The sequence below is a fragment of the Triturus cristatus genome, chromosome 11 (genome assembly GCF_964204655.1).
Source record: "Triturus cristatus chromosome 11, aTriCri1.1, whole genome shotgun sequence".
In the NCBI taxonomy this organism is placed as follows: domain Eukaryota; kingdom Metazoa; phylum Chordata; class Amphibia; order Caudata; family Salamandridae; genus Triturus; species Triturus cristatus.
In genome coordinates, this window is record NC_140594.1 from 148088232 (window position 1) to 148105172 (window position 16941).

At 40.8% G+C, this 16941-nt stretch overlaps 1 protein-coding gene across 1 annotated transcript; it reads right to left on the bottom strand.

Moving 5' to 3' along the window:
- Window positions 1-7660: 7660 nt before the first annotated feature.
- On the bottom strand, window positions 7661-16466 carry SNRNP35 (small nuclear ribonucleoprotein U11/U12 subunit 35). Its single transcript, XM_085633606.1, has 2 exons — window positions 16344-16466; window positions 7661-9740 (listed from the first exon to the last, which is right to left on the bottom strand). The coding sequence occupies exons 1-2, from the start codon at window positions 16401-16403 to the stop codon at window positions 8943-8945; spliced, it is 858 nt and encodes a 285-aa protein (XP_085489732.1). The 5' UTR covers window positions 16404-16466; the 3' UTR covers window positions 7661-8942.
- Window positions 16467-16941: the final 475 nt, after the last annotated feature.

A 16941-nucleotide genomic window follows, 5' to 3' on the forward strand; every position in this document is an offset into this window, starting at 1 on the left:
GAGGCAGGGGTTGTTTTAGGAGTGTAACTCCCTTATCCGGCAGAAACCCCATTTCTAACAATGATGCTGCCTGCATGGCATGGCAGGTCACTGCTTTACTGGATTAATGTTTACTTTACAAACTGGAGCAATTGGGAAACTGACATGGAAAGCATGCTTCAAACTGGCATTAAGGCAGTGTCAAACTTGGTGGAAAGTTGTCCTGCATTGAGGCATCTGCCAATAAGGTAAGTAATCTGTTCCTGTTATGGTGAAGTGCTCCCTGGCACAGTGAGCAGCCCTTATCAAGTAAAGCATCATACTGGTATAACAGCAAGCACTGCTGGCACGTTACAGTCCAAAGCATATTTGAGCATCACCACTGGCTTATTTGAGCTCTTTAATTGACAGGTCACCACCCGGAGCAGAGCTCTTGAATATTTGAGATCAGCTGGCACACCCAGCATGAGATTATTAGCAGCGTCCTTTTAATGTAGACCGCAACCGGTTGTTGGCGTGTCTTGTTTTTGTAATTATATAATTATGTCACAGTGCCTAGCATCAACGCTGTGCAAAGACTCTGGTTAAAGCTCCACTGATAAACTGGTAACTATCTTTAATTATTTTTTTTTATGTCAGGAACCATTGTAACTGAAAGATATTGTCTCACGATGAATATGGTTTTCAGTCTATAAGTTTGTAAAAGTGACATGTCATCCTGGTGGCCGTATATATAATCCAATCCATTCTGACTGTATTATATTTTCTGGCACAGGAATTTTACTACTCTGTTAAATAATAGGGAAGTCGAACGAAATGAATCTCCTGGGACAGTATTTCAAACTGGTAATATTGACTTGCAGCCATAATTGATGCCTAAGAGAACACCTCCATGAATTTTTGATGCTATTGTCCCATAAACAAATTTAAACAATGTAGAATTGAAATATAACACAACATGTAGAAAATGGTATACTTAACCTGCAACTGCGGCGTCCTACAAACCGAAACAAAAACTCACTCCAGACCATAGCGCCCTTGAAGCCAAGATATCTCTAGCAATAGTGGCTGCACTGAGCAGCCCCACACAAAGGGAGCAATCTTCTCGGGTTATCACTTCCTTTTGCCACCTCGTCAATTCAGGCCCTCCTAGCTCCGTCCATCAAACCCAAAGCAGAACAGGGTCTGCGACCCAATGGATGTGGAAATGCAGAAGAAGGCCAGCTCAGTAGAGAAGCTCATCCGGAATGTTCTGTTCATATGATAAATTGCCAAAGGGAAGACCAGTCCAGTTCTTTCAGTTCTTAAACCCTACTTACGCATTACAAAACTGAAACTTGTGTTGAAGACCTTCAATTTGTGGTAGAGACCCTCATAAATAGAACTTAACTGCGTACACCCTTGTCTTCGAAATGCCTGGGCGAAGCAATCGAAGGTTATTCATTACCTGGAAGATTTATAGTTAACAGATAATGCCACTCTGAGGTAATATTTCTTCCACCCCCTCCATGCAAAATGCACCCTAGTAAAGAAATATTAATGACGAGTGCTTGGACAGATTGCAATTTGACCACTCGCCTGTTTTTAGCACTCTAACAATGAGGCAGAAGCATCCTACAAACCCAGGAATGGTTTCTCAGGCTCTCCACACTACAAGTTCACACCTTTGTCGTTAACAGAACACTGTAGGCAATGCAAGAGTGGAGTGTAAGGCCTGGAAGATGGTGGTTATTGGTGGATGCATTGCCCCTGTACACAAGGCACTCAACAACAGAAAGAAATAGAAGGCAAACATCTGGAGGTTAGGAAAGAAATTTACAGCTAATGCATGTACCCACTGCTTCTCCAGTGAAACATGATAAAGCAGCTGAGAAGAATGTATGACTTTACAACGCGTACTGATACCACGCATGACACTACAGCACTGGTATTACTACACAAATGCCATTCCAACGAACTACCATTAAAACGCAAACTTTTACCATGCATATGCCTTTACCAGGCATGCCCTTACAACGTAAAGGCATGCCTGGTAAAGGCATACCCTTGGTAAATGTTTATGGTAGGTAATTCAATAAAAAAAATGTATATATATGTGAGTGGGTATATATATGTTTATATACACACATTTGTATATATATTTTTTTACCCCCTTAAATTAGCTCTCCCATCCAAAAATCAAACCCACCCTGAACCCTAACATTAGCCTTTCCACCCAGAAACCTAAACCCTAAAATTAATCTTCCCACACAAAATCCCAAACCCACCCTACAATTACCCTACCCACCCAAAATCCTGAACCCTAAAATTACCCTACCCACTCAAAATCCCAAACCCACCCTGAACCCTAAAATTACTATTACCATTCCCACCCAAAATCCCAAATCCCCTAAGCCCTAAAATTACCCTTCCCACCCAAAAACCCAAACACATACACTTGCATGTAAAACACATATGACTTTACCATTCATGCCTTTACATCAAAATTCGTTGTAAAGGTATATGTGGTAAAGGCATGTGCGTTGTAATGGCACTTGCGTTGTGATAGTTGGATGCAATGGCTGTTTCCCTGCTGAGAATAATGGGGTAATTAAGTTTCAGGAAGTGCATTTCATGACTTCAAGGACAGGGAGACGAGCACGGCTACCTATTATCTTGGGTACTCTGTAGTGAATCTCCAAGGAAGTGTGGCAACCTTGGAGAGAAATCATGGGAAATTGGTTGGGAATGCAGAAAGAAACCACTTTTTTCATTGAAAAATACCACAAAATGTATGCCCAACACTGGTCCCAGAACATGGAGGAGATCGAATGAGGCAAATATGCACCACCTAACAGAGAAAAGGTAGAAGCCCTGTTTAATGAAACAATTCATAATATGGATACATTTAAGCTAGCAGGATATCCCTGGTGCATGTTTTCACCCCATGCATAAAATATTACTAGCTACAGATCTCTGTCTTTATTCAGATGTGAAGGATAAGGGTACAATCTCGGTCCTAGGAGACTTAAAACAATACTGCCTAAACCAGACACCAATAAATACACCTCTTGCAGATCTCTTTCCATGATCAATGTCTGTTATAAAAATCAATAGCAACCTGAATACAAAAAGTTACAATACATTTTTTTCAACAACACCAAGTGCAAATTTATCACCAAACCCAATGCATCTATTTAAAGTAGGTTTACCTTAAACACTTGAAAGAGTTGGAAGGTCACCAACTAGGGGTACCTGCTGTACCTCTCTCTATTCATATTAGCAGTAGAGCATCTTTTAAGGAGGAAAAGCAAGAACAACAGGACAACACTAGCTGAGAGAAAACATAAACATTTAGCTGATGTTTTCATACATTTATTCCACCTAACATATATTGTACCTCTTACTAGAGGAAGTACAGTTGGACCAATATTGGGCCAGAATGTTATAAGGAACAAGTTCTTCCTTTTCCCCTTGTGCCCTTGAAGGAAGGTGATGTTGATGTTTTACCACCACTTTCTTTGTGCTGTGCAACTGATGGATACAGTCAGGGTACTAGGACACAAAAATGCCAGTCTCCAAACGATGTTCAAATTATAGCCAATCACTCAGCTCTGAATAATTCTGCACTTAGACGTTTCCACTTATATTCAAACTAGGTATTTAATACTTTCATGAGTTGAATTAACGCCACTCATAAAAGGAATAAAAACAAAATTTGAATAACAGTGGAATCGTATAAGGGTGGAATTATTCATAACTGTGCAGCTTTGAAAAGTGGTTGGCTAGAATTCCAACATAGCTTTGAGAAATGCATGCAGGACCTATACTCCCCAACAATGCCTGTACCGCAATATAAAGCTGATTAACTGCATCCAGCGATTGAAAAGTACAGTCTGGGTGAGCTGAAGTTGTACAAGAATGCATCTATGGCAACAGCATAAAAAGACTACTAGTCCCAGCGAGTCTGAGAATTTCACTACCTACTGTAGCACACAGAGACCCTACTTAATATCAAATTCATCACTGGTTTTTCTTCAATTAACGTGAGTGTTAACACCAAAAGGAGAGCGAGATGAGATGTGATCTGTCACACGGCCTTCCAATCAAAGTCTTTTTTTTTTTTGTGGAGCATAATGACATTTAGGTCAATAAAAGCAGTTACCATGAGATATATAGAAAATCAAAATAGGTTATTGATGCGGTCAAAGTGTACATTCATGGGAAAGGTGACAGATAGTCAAACAAATAATTATTACCAAACTCCTAGTATACTGTAGGTTTCAAAAGATAATGTAACAGGACACCTCATCCACATTTTTGTGACATGCTTCATCATTGGTGTTCCTCCACCAGGATGGTTATAACCATTGGAGGGAGTTCAGAATGGGAATGAATTGGATAATTGCTGGGATCAAAATATACTAAAAACGCCTCTGAGAAAACCCAAAAGATATTGCTTTATAGGTGGGAACCCCAGGTACAGTTAAAACTGGAATCGTGCAGGATCTCACTGAAATAAATGTTTCATACATTCATGGTCTAATGTGAACATGTTTCTTCCGTTCTCTGTGCCCTTATCCACCATGAGAACAGCCCACAGCCTCAGGTATCGGATAAGAGTTGGAACCTCTTAGGAAATTTTGCGATTGGTTCTTTCACCCCCTTTTCAAGTAATTGCCATCCTACTTGAAAGATACAAATGACATACTAACTTCCTAGAAGGAATAGAGTTTGATTCATCAAAAGAAGTATCAATTAGTATGGATGTCAAAGTCTTACATGCTAGTATCCCACAAGACCGGCTATCAACTAATTACTGTCTAACTTAGAGTGAGACACTCACTTCAAAGGATTTTGTGCTTGACCGTGCATATGTGGCTCTCACAAAAAATATTTCCTGTTTCAAAATGAATTTTTCCTCCAGACACAGTACTTCATGAGCATTACATTCATCCCAAGGGTGTTTATGTCCTCGACTTAAAAATGAGGAATGTTCTAAACACCACAAACCCATATACTGAAAGTGTGGAAATGTTGTATTGGCAACATTTTTGTCTGGAAAGACAATAAACAGCTATCCCACAAGTTCACCAACCGGCTTAATGATAGTGACTGTAAAGTTCAAGAACTCATTACTATCAGCCCTAGAGAACTCTCCTTTTTCGTTTTGAAGATCTTTGCCTGCCAGGTACTTTTGGTATATCTGGAACCCTCTAACTATCATGTCCATTGTTATGCTGAACTTCCTCAAAACGTTGAGTCTATTCTGATGGTATCTACCTAAAAAGACAGAAAAAGGACACAAATGATGAAGCGTGCCACAAAAATGTGGGTGTCCTGATCAGTTATCTTTTGAAAACTATGATATACTAGGAGGTTCGATAACAGTTGTTTGGCTGTCCGTCACATATTGTATGTTGTGAGACTTGTCTCAAGAGTGCTTGGTATCTGGAAAAAACGCCAATCTATAAAGTAAGGTGCACTACTTTAAGCATTTTCCAGACTATGTGTGTAGGGAAAAGCTCTCTAATTAACAGAAGGTATGGGTGTTTATGGTGACCGCAACGTGCACCGTTCTTAGATTGAAATTCTAGGCCAGTGTGATCTGCTGCTAAAATAGAAGACCACTGTATGACCAACTAAATAGAAGGAAAGGCATGAAGTAAAAAGTAAGGAGTGCTATTTTAGAAATGACCTACTGGAAATATCTAACTCCAAACTGCACATCTGAAGAGAGAGGCCACAAAGTAATTACCTTACCTTAAGCAGACTTAACAGACTATATTGGAATGGTTGGAACAGGGCTTTAATTATTGTCAAGCCTTCACCAACGGCTCTATGCACAACGTGTGTTGTATCTTACCCCTCATTGGAAATTCTTTTGTCTCAATTAACTGAAGCTTTACTAGGAGACAGTTCCATTTGCAGATCAGATTTGCTGATGTAGAAATTTTACAGTATACATAGATTTTAAGGGTGTAATCATTGAGTGCCTGTTAATTTTTTGAAAATGGGTAAATCAATGCAAATTATAGTAGTAGGTCCAAGAAGCGTAGAGGTTCGCATTTTCACTCAATTGAAGAGACACCTTTTTTTTTTACTTCAATGTTCTCCAAAGATCAAGGACACAGTTGTGTTTCTGATTGGCTTTCAGTAACAGAAGAGGTCAGAGAGACTGTTACAAGAGCATACGTACATTTTAGCTGAACGCATTATAATGCAGTGCCCATCCTTCCTAATCCTGCACCGATTCCTATTAGTCTTTGCCTAACCAAAGGTTTTATAACCCTCTATAAACAGAGTAAACTAAACATTAAGGCACAAGGAGGCAAAGTACAGCTATGACAAAGAATACCTTGAGAGGCCGGTAACAATTTCACCTTTGCCTACAAGAAAGGTTGGTGATGAAGTTTTGTAACAGATCAAATGTGAGTTTTCAATTGAAAATCAGGGCAGTGTGGAAAAAGGAAGTGGGTGCCAGAAGAAATGAGCATTCCATGAGAAGGACATTATCAATGTTTTGCTTGTACTCTAGTTTGGAGTCTCCAAGCAATATATATTTTTTTCTTCTAGTGGTCACTGGCCTACCACATAGCTCCAGTCTTCATAGTCAATTGGCTGATAACAGAGGGGAGCAATTTTAAAAGATGTGAGCTTATCAAGTCAGTACCTTGAAATCAGAATGGTGCAATGAAGCTTGAGCATTGTATCGCAGCAAAAGGGTAAAAATCTAAATTGAAGACTGATTTCTCTCAGACCAAATACAACTTGAGCACAGATTTGCAATAGTTCATAATTGCCTGGGCTCAGACTGAAATCAAAGTTTAATAAAGGTGACGATGCAAACTGCTTAGTACTACTTCTACAATAATCCTGGGTGCACCACAGAGACTTCAAGCTTGTTAACACTGACTAGAGGTAAACCTTTTTGGACTCCATACATTATAGAGTGATTTAAACGGATGATAAAGACTCTAAAAAGAATAGATGTAGGTTTCAATGTAAAGAATGAGCTGGCTTTTCAATTGGATGAGTCTACAGGTGAAAATTGTACATAATGCAACAAAAAGGTAGCATATATAACATAGCGGACACTAGTTCGTATGTGCTTCTGGCTCATTTCTGCCACTTCAACTCATATGTTGTGGAAATACAGGAGAGAAGTTTGTTTGTGCTTAATTGTACAGAGATGGTTATAGGTTCTACGTTGATTAGATCTTCACTGGCTAGACTGGCCTACAGACATTTCTCACAACCTTACTTTTTGTCACAAAATGTGAGCAATGCATTATGTACTGTTTTTACAAATTTTAAAGCTACAAAAGTCTAACAATAAGCCTTCCCAAAATTAAAAGGTTTTTCTATAAAAAGAAGAATTAGTCTCATCAGTGACGTGCATTACACACATGTATTTGTACAGAGCAAGTTCAGCCACTGGGGAATTGTGGTGCTGAATAACATCTGTTTATTGCTACCCAGCTCAATTGTACTCATTTTATTGTCCTCTGACGGATGAACAGCTGGGTGGACCTGCCAAGATTTGAACCTGTGGCCATGAGATCCGGTACAGGTTTCTGGAGTGGACGCATTTGTCCGCTGAGCCACCAGACCCAAGAATGTCCCTATAGCTGGGCATGCATTGTCCCACACATATTAACAAATAAAGAATTTATAATTTCTAAGTAGGTAGCCATTCACGAATGGAAAAATTGGTGCACACTTTTATTCAAAATTATACTGGTTATTAAAAAACAATCACTATACAGTGTTTGTTCTTCTTGTGCAAGAAGCCATCAGTTTCATGCTGTTCCTTAGACATACAAATGTTTTTGTACGGGGTGCCTGGATTTGTAATATTCTTTACAATTATTTTTGTAATTTAAGTATTATAGCTACAGTTAAAAATATCTTACTTGAAATGACTTTTGGCACGGCAGATAATTTGCTAGAGTAGCACAAATAAATACAGACCTGAAGAAACAGTAGCATATTTAAACTTCACACTGTCCTGCTGAATGAGCTTCTGTCAATCAGTCTTTTCCTTTAAAGTTATTTAAGGGTATCCAACCTAGTCAAACTGTCTTTGAAAGCCCAACGTACAAGTGTATACAGGAGAATCATTTTCCAAAGAAATATACTTGTTTAATGAAGAACGATATAAACTGTGTTTCAGACTCCCTTCAACTTCAAACCTAGTATTGTAGGCGAGTTTCTGGTAATTGTTTTATATTACTGAGATATGATTTCTTTTGCATCGGTTTTGTTGACTGCATTGTTGGTGAGTATATGGCTGGATAAGTGGTTTGTTAAATACAAAGTATATTTTTTGATAGTTCGGAAGTTTCTTCATTAAGGGAAGGCATGCCCAAATAGCAGATACCCTCAGAACGTGTGAGAAGAACATTATTGTATATATGCTTAATTCTAGAAATTACACATGTTGGGGCCTGGGGAACGGGCATGTGTGGAGCCATGGTTACATTTGCGTATACTTCAGCCTTGAGCAATTCACTTAGCAACAAATTATGATGTGATAAGTTGGCATAATGGAATCTGGCCACCATGTGTTTTGGAAGCAGACCATGATGTGCTCACCCTGCCCAATGGAAAGTGCACATTGTAGTCGCGTCATCACTTTCATTAGACGGCTTTAAAGTAAATGGTGTTTAAATGTTTTTAATCTGAATCATTGAAAAGGGTTCATCATTGTTCTAATTTACATCACTGCAAGATTTATTGTGTTTGTTCAAAGTAACCGAGTTTACAGGGTTTGGAGGTTACTGCAAATGCCCAAACTCAATTACATTATTGTAACTACAATAAAGCTCAAATGATCAACAATTTATGCCACACGTGGAACAGGTATTAAAAAAACTTATGAACTCTGTTTTTCCAAGCAGACATTTCAGGGAAAAATAGAAAGTTCAAATGATTGGTGAATTTGAGGAAGCTGAAAGTAAAAAAAACAAATTGCCATAGATCTAGTTGTGTTCATCTTCATCCTTTTGTTTTCTTGTGTGGTTGTCCCGGCTTTTATCTCTCTCCCTCTCCTTTCGTGGTCTCTCCCTGTCCCTTCGTTCTCTATCTCTGCTTCTTTCATCTTTTGAGTCCTCTTTGTCTTTCACACTTTCCCTTCCACCCCGGGATCGCTCCTCCTGCCACCTGCTGTCTCTGTTCCATTCGTGGTCTCTGCCCCTTTCCCTCCATTCTCGCACTCTCTCACGAGGAGGTCCATATCTTTCTGAATATCTCTCCAAGTAAGAATTGTTCTGCAAATTGATAGGCTTTCGAAAGGGTCTGTCCCGGCCTCCGAATCTTAACTGGCCAGATTCCTTTTTACCTCCAAAGCCTCCTCCAAAGCGCCGAGGGATCCAACCCTTTAAGGTTCTTTCCAACTCATAGTCTACCATAATCTCATTTTGATCTATGACAAGTTTATTTGCATCTCTGTGTGCTTTTAATATGGACCGCTGTTCCTTGTACTCTACAAATGCATAACCCTTTGAGAATCCAGTTACTAGGTCTCTAACCAGCCGAATTCTTCTTATGTCTCCATATCTGGAAAATACCTCCTTTAATTTCTCCTCCTTTGTCTGTAAATTTAGTCTAGCAACAAAAAGTGTAAGATGAGGGTCTCCACAGACACCTTTATTTGGCACATATCGTGACAAGATGGCCCTTGAAACAGCGCGGTCATGTGGTTCCTCATCTGTTCCATCAATGCTTCCTGCTTTTAGAGGATGGTACTCCACTGCAATGGGTGACCAATCATTCATTTTCTAAAAACAAAAATCAAATAATTAATTTTTCAGATATTACATTTTTCATGATTCAGGAAAAAGGACATCAATAACATTCTACAAAACACCATCATATCGATGTATTGGGGTATATTGTGTGTTATAAATTGGCATATTAGATACAAGTTAAAATAGTATTTGTATACTTAGCTGCTTGTGGAGAAATGCAATTTAACCTTTTGACCAAGTGACAACTCTAACGTGCCACATAAGGGTCTGCAGTTCACAAAGTCGGAGCCTTTGAGACTTTTTAAAAAGTAACTTTAATATAAACATACCAAGTATTCTGTTTGCATCCTCTTTGAGGAGCCGGTGTACGAATGTTGTATAACTGTGTATTTACGGTATGTTGAATTAGTGAGATTTGTACAGATTCCACAGGTACAAATATGTACTCAGTTATGTCTGCATGAATGAGGATTTGAAATGTGTGCGTATGTGTATTCTATCCAAGTGAAACAGTGGGGGCATGAATTGGCTAGTGAGTGGTGCCCATGTTCCAGTTTATGAAAGCAGAAAGGATGCACATTAAGTAGTAAGTGGGATATCTAGAGTGTGTATTCAGTTCACATCCATTTAGTTGAGTATTAACTGTGGTGTATCTGAACTCTGTGGAACAGTGGCATGTGTCCTGGATTCAATGACGGGAGAACGTGCGCAAGTGTTCGTGTTTTAGACAGATGCGTTTTGGGTCTGTGTGGAACAGGGAGGTATTATGTGCTGGGTTCGGTGAAGTGTGCTGGCATAATGGAATAGAGCTCAATCTGCAAGAGCGGCACATGCATGTGTGTCTCGGAGTTGGATGGATGTAGAACAGTGGTATAACTTTGTTTTGCTGAATGGTTTGCATGCACAAATCGCGGAATGATGAACTCCTAGGCACGGAGCTCATGAGAAATTGTAAGGACTGGGTGGGATAGACTAATGTGCATTTACTCCACATGAAGTGGCACCCTGTGTTGGATTCGGTGACTTTGATTCTGCACTAATGAGATTAAGTTTTCTTCTTTTGTTAGCGGGCGTGGTGGCGAAATGAAATATAGCCAGACTTTGAAGGGGCTGGTGAGGTTCCATCGATAGTGGGTTGGAAAAAGGATCTCGACTGGTGTCAAAGGGCAGAACACACAGAGTAGAGGGTGCCCACGTAAGTGGGAAAAGATCTGGGAGGCATGAATGACATACCGGGGGGATTTACTGACCGATTGAGGGGTATTACCCACTATGGTGCGGTGGGGCAAACCAGGAGTGCCACAGGCTATTAGAGAACTAAAGGAACTGTACAGTATGAATAATGCTATATAACTGTTTTGATTGACCCACCGCTAAGTATATTGTCTCATTGAATGGAAAGCATTTGGTTTTTAGTTAATAAAAAGATGTTTAAAAAAAAATACGTTTTCTTCTTTTGGGTATCTGTCGCATGGTATAGAGTCCTCTTTATTGTGCGATTACATAAAATCATTCCAAACATGTTTGAAGAAAAATGTTAAAACCACACAGAAACTCATAACAAATATCCCCATGTAACACTGGACCAAACTAGCAGCATAGATGATCAAAACAGGTCCTGTAATACAAATAAATAAAAATAAAAACTCACCAAGAATTTAAAAAAACAAAAAGTAAAACTGACCATTAATTTTGAAGTCAGGCATCCCTGAGGGGTGTGTAAGGCATGCAGAATACAGGAAACCAATTCTAAACTGTTCTCTAAAGTGGCAAAGTGCTTGCTAAAGTGAGACATGCTCAGGCGGGCCCACCACTATGTGCATGGCAGTAAGTTGAAAAGTGCCTTTATGCACAATACTGCTCACTAGGTGCAACGTGCCCAACCAAGGTGCTTTTTTTAGAGCGTCTTTGGATTAACGAGGTGCAGGTATCCAGGTACTGCAAGCTGTACACTAACATAGCCAAATACTAACAAACTGTTCGGTAAAGTGCCACGGGCTGGTGCAAGGCGCATTGTAAATGCAATAAAGTGCACTGTGCGCTGACGTAAAAACTCTTCCAAGTGCTAAAACCAGTTTATCAAGCCCTATTAATCATGCACCTACTTGGTTCGACAAACTGTTCACTAAATTGCCACATGCTGATTAGAAAATGCTTTGTAAGCATGCACTGCAATAAGGTGCATGATACCCTGATATGGAACTCTTTACGCATACTAAGACTAGATGGTCAGATGCTTTGTGGGCATGCATAGCAATAAAGTGCACAGTGCCCTGATGTGAGAGTTCTTTCCTCGTGCTACAACAGAGTATCAGAGCATATCAAATCTAACATGGGCATTCCTACGATGATGCTTAAAGTTTTTCATTTTCTGTCCCCCTCTGTGGGCAGACGCCGCATAGGTGCCTTCAGCCTCAGCAAAGAGCTTCCCAGTCCGTGCTAGTTCCAATGGGACAACTGTTGTGTAGATGTGTGCCAGCACCTCTCTGCATGTTCTTATCCCATTTTCCAAGAAAATAGTTCTCAGGTAGGGTCATCTCTGATGGAGCAATGCAGGGCAGCAGCAGACAATGTGGGCTGCCGATTACGACTGAGATTGGCCCAGCATACATTGCCCATGGCCAGCAGGGATGTTCATCCAGTGGGACCTGTATCAGCAGGGTTAGGAGCCTAGTCAGCAGTATGTTCTTTAGGGCTTGTCTGCCCAAAGCCATTTTGCGATATGGTTGGCAAGAGGCGGCTTCATGCGTTTAGCGACACCCACTGCACCCGGGATGTTTCTGATTTGTTATATGTCCTAGTCCCTTGATGCACACTTGCCTTGGACGTTTACAATCCCTTTTAGGAGACTTGTTGTCATGAGAGGGTCCGTAATGCCCTCTGAGGACAGGTTTGATAGGACTCTGGCGCTGTCCAAACAGTTTGACCAACTGCTCTTTTTCTCCTGGAAAATCATGTTCAGTGCACTTTTCATTGACTCTTGATCCGCTCTGGACACACTATAATACATGATTAGAACTTTTTTACATTCAATATCCAGTCACAAAATCGAACTCTAGGCGGATCAATGTGCACCGGGAAGTTTTTGGGATATTGAATATGTTCCTATATGTTGCTGTGTGACAGCTCTCTAATGGCTTTGTGATCATACCTTGGAAGGCCAAGTGTCCATAAATTATCGTTGGTAAGGATTTTGCCTGCAGTACTCTTCGGATTCCCTCTACCAAATGGCTTTGTAACTTATGGTGTAGTTTGCCTAATGCATAGGTTGTCTTTGCTGCTTTGTCTGCCAGAGCCTTGGCCAGCAAGGTGGGTTTGCCTGTATCTGACAGCCAAACACCTAGGTAGTTATATTTGCTGGTAGTATTTATCCTTAGGGGGCCCAGGTGCCATTCCAGCTGATGTTTCCTGATTCTTTGACCAAATACGAGGACCTTGGTTTCAGTGGCATTTGCATGTTATGCGTTCTTTGCATTATACAGTTGAATTATATCCAGGGCCCTTTTCATCCCAATTACAGTTTGGTCCAGTAGAACCAGGTTGTCTGTGTACTGCATAATGGGAAGTTTGGTGCGGTATCTGTTATATGCGCAGAACACTTGTCCTTGGTACATATAAAACTGCACATACCATGTTCAGTTTATAATGTTTGAATATGACTGTGCATTTTGCACACACCTGAATAAGAGACGAAACGTACGTGTACTTCCCAAGTGTTTTCATTAGTGCTTTGATCAATGTCTCCATTTATGAACCGTGCACCACATGTGCATTACACACATCCAATTTAGTTATAGTGTAGTCAGTCAGTTTTCAGCATCTTGTGCTGGTACATGCTCTGTGGAGAAGCTGTTGTTAAATGTTCATGAGGCAGAGTCAGGCACTGGCATAGAAGCCAATCTCGCGCATTAATTCAATCTGTCCCCCTCCTGATGCTGAAGCAGCCAGGACATTTTTGGCCAAAATTAAATGAAATTCTCGGCAGGACTATGCGTCACATCTATTAGTACAGATGATTTATTTTTGTTGTGGACTGTTGAACAAGCCTGACATTGTTCTGTAGTTACAAGATTTGGTGATAAGGGACTTTGTTTGACCAGCACAGCTTAAAAAAAACCCACAATAAGCATCCATGAACTTCCATAAAATCATCCTCTATGGAAACCTCCATCACTCCCCAAAAATATATTTTTCTTTATTAACTTTAATGGGATCTACCTTTTAAACATCGTGTCTCACACTCATTCAAGAGCCAACAGGTTGACATGTATCCACAGTGTTCCAGAACTCCAGTGAGCAGGGCATCCATAAGGGGGTGATTATCAGACTAATTCAGAGTAGAACGTGGACTAATCAGATTGAGTGTGAGAGAGGGGAGTGGTCTACTTATCCCTGAATTGGGGTTCTGTTTAGTTGTTTATGGCGATCAACAGAATTTGTGTGTGTGATCTGAATAAGTTCTGACTTGTGTTTTCCAGTCTGTGAGGGGGAAGGTTTTAGAAGTTTGTGTATATAACCTTTGGTTTCAGTATCAGTACATAAATGTAAGAAGTACTTCATAAAAACGCATTACAATATTCTTGTTTCACCAGAACCCCACCTATCAAAAACGCAGAAAGTGCAGTGACACCTGGGCCAATTGTCTCTGGGGCACACTGATCCTCAAATATAGCTGTTTGCTTTATTATTTCCTCTCCTTGTGTTAGAACCAAAGACAACAATGCTAAGCCCCTTTTAAGGAAAGGAATGTGAGGTTTCACAATTGTTTTATTTTCAAGAACAAAGTCAGGGTATGGTGACTGGTGTCCCCAATTTTCAAAGGTAGACGCAATTTTTTACCATCTGTTCTGGCAAATTTCTGTAAATTTAGCACTTGCTTGTTTTAAGAGAACTAAACACAGAAGCCACTAAGGAGTATTTCATATGTTGAATGTAGAATTAGTTATTAGCCCTTGTAGAACGCAATTTAGTTAACACAGATGATACGGCAATTTCTTCCTTATTTCCTATGTTGATAAGCACTTTCAATTAAGTCATTGTGTGCTCCCTATTGATGCAAAATTGTAGTCCTACTTCTACGTCTGTGGAATGCCCCAGTTTTTATTTTTCAAAACTTGGTTGCCCTAGGTCAAGGGTCTATGGAAGTAGAACCTTCCATTGAACAAAAGTTTGTATACACCTTTGACTATAGCTAGCTCACCCTAAATTGTACGGTATCACCGTCCCTTGGACTCATCTTCACGATCAATCAATCAATCAATCAATCAATCAATCATGTCATTTATAAAGCGCGCTACATACTCATGAGGGTCTCAAGGCGCTGGGGGATGCTGCTACTGCTCGAAAAGCCAGGTCTTGAGGAGTCTTCTGAAGGTCAGCAGGTCTTGGGTCTGCCGTAGGTGGATGGGGAGGGTGTTCCAGGTCTTGGCGGCGAGGTGGGAGAACGATCTGCCGCCGGAGCTCGTTCTTCGGATGCGGGGGACTGTGGCGAGGGCGCCGGAGCAGAGCTGGCGGGTGGGGGTGTAGACGCTGAGTCGTCTGTTGAGGTACGCTGGTCCGGTTTTGTGGAGTGCCTTGTGGGTGAGGAGCTTGAAGGTTAGCCTCTTGTTGACGGGGAGCCAGTGCATGTCTCTCAGGTGGAGTGTGGTGTGGCTGCGGCGAGGGATGTCGAGGATCAGGTGTGCCAAGGAGTTCTGGATGCGCTGAGGCCATCTCAGGAGTTTGGCCGAGGCTCCTGCATAGAGGGCGTTTCCGTAGTCCAGCCTGCAGCTGACAAGGGCCTGGGTGACTGTTCTTGTTTCGGTGGGGATCCACTTGTAGACCCTGCGGAGCATGCGGAGGGTGTTGAAGCAGGAGGAAGAGACGGCGTTGACCTGCTTAGTCATGGAGAGGGTGGAGTCGAGGATGACCCCAAGGTTGCGTGCGTGGTCGGTGGGTGTTGGAGCAGTTCCCAGTGCGGTCAGCCACGATCCAGATGCGCCATGTTTCACGTTGGATTCAAACGGATCACAAGCTCTGTAAACCTTCCTCACCCTCCAAAAGACTTTCCTATCCATTGATTTAAATACACTCACCCTCCGAAAACACTCCATCCCACCCTCTGAGGTGAATCAAAAGGTTAGGAATATGCCTTTGACCGCACACAGAGGGTGTCGCTCACACTGGGTTGCCACCAGGTCAGTTTTTTTTATTTAGACTGGCCTATATATGTTTTTGATTGCCAGTGAAAATCTTAGGAAAAGCAGTAACATCTCAACATCTTTTTTTATTTAAAGTTAAAGGAGCATTTTGCTCCTGTGAGGAAGGGGGAGGTCCTCACCCGAACAGAATAGTAAAACTCAAACAAATAACCAGTATTTCTTTCAACAAATTAAAAATAAAAAAGCGTGGCAATACTGCGCTCAAGTGACATCCACGTCTAACTCCTATTAATTTAATCTACTACAAAGAAGCTGGAGTAAATGTATGAAATGGTTTCCTTCATAGCGCAGACTAATCTCAACAACCAAATACTACTAAATTATGTTACCCGCCACAAAGCACTCCGATGCGCGTCGCCTAGTCGGGGGGCAATAAGTGGTATATCAACGCAATAACAATCCAATACTAACGCAAAAAGTATATAAAAATTACCTCATGATAGTGATCGCACTCCCTTACGGCAGGTAGGGATTTCACTGTCGCAAACCTCATAATCGCGTCCAAAAAGGACGTTAGAGTCGAGGGCCAATCATAGTTTCGCGTTGCTTGCCTCAAGAGGTCATTCAAGCCTACACCCACCCTTCTAGACATACGGATAAAACAGTGCGAACAGTATCGAAAGATGGCCTGGGAGGCTTCCACTTGACGTCCATCTTGAAAGAGTCTTTACTCTTATTCATAATATCTCGAGTTCAGTTGAATACGGAAAAAACAAAGTTCATATCAGAGGACGGGCAATCATAATTATTTGTTTAGCAGAAGTAGTATTTTAATACCTGTAAGTTTTGCTAAAGCCAGTAAAGGTTTTGAAATATTGCGAAAAAACAAAAGGTAGTAAAAGTTAGAGAATAATAAAGACATGCAGCCGAAATTTTGTAAAAAAAAATGTTTTAATGTAAATAACTTTTTGAACGATAAATATAGAAGTTCCCTGCTACTTGCGGCATACAGATAAAGAACAGTGCACATCCATTACGTTTAACAAGTCGTCAAACCAAAACCAAGATGGCACACTTGGGGTAGAGGGCAT

What these genes read in the sequence shown, in the direction of transcription:
- SNRNP35 (XM_085633606.1), bottom strand. Translation starts at nt 16,403, where the DNA reads ATGAGGTTTGCGACAGTGAAATCCCTACCTGCCGTAAGGGAGTGCGAT. An exon ending in AGTGCGATCACTATCATGAG is followed by an intron (nt 9,741 to 16,343) that starts GTAATTTTTATA and finishes TTTTGTTTTTAG; the next exon opens with AAAATGAATGATTGGTCACC.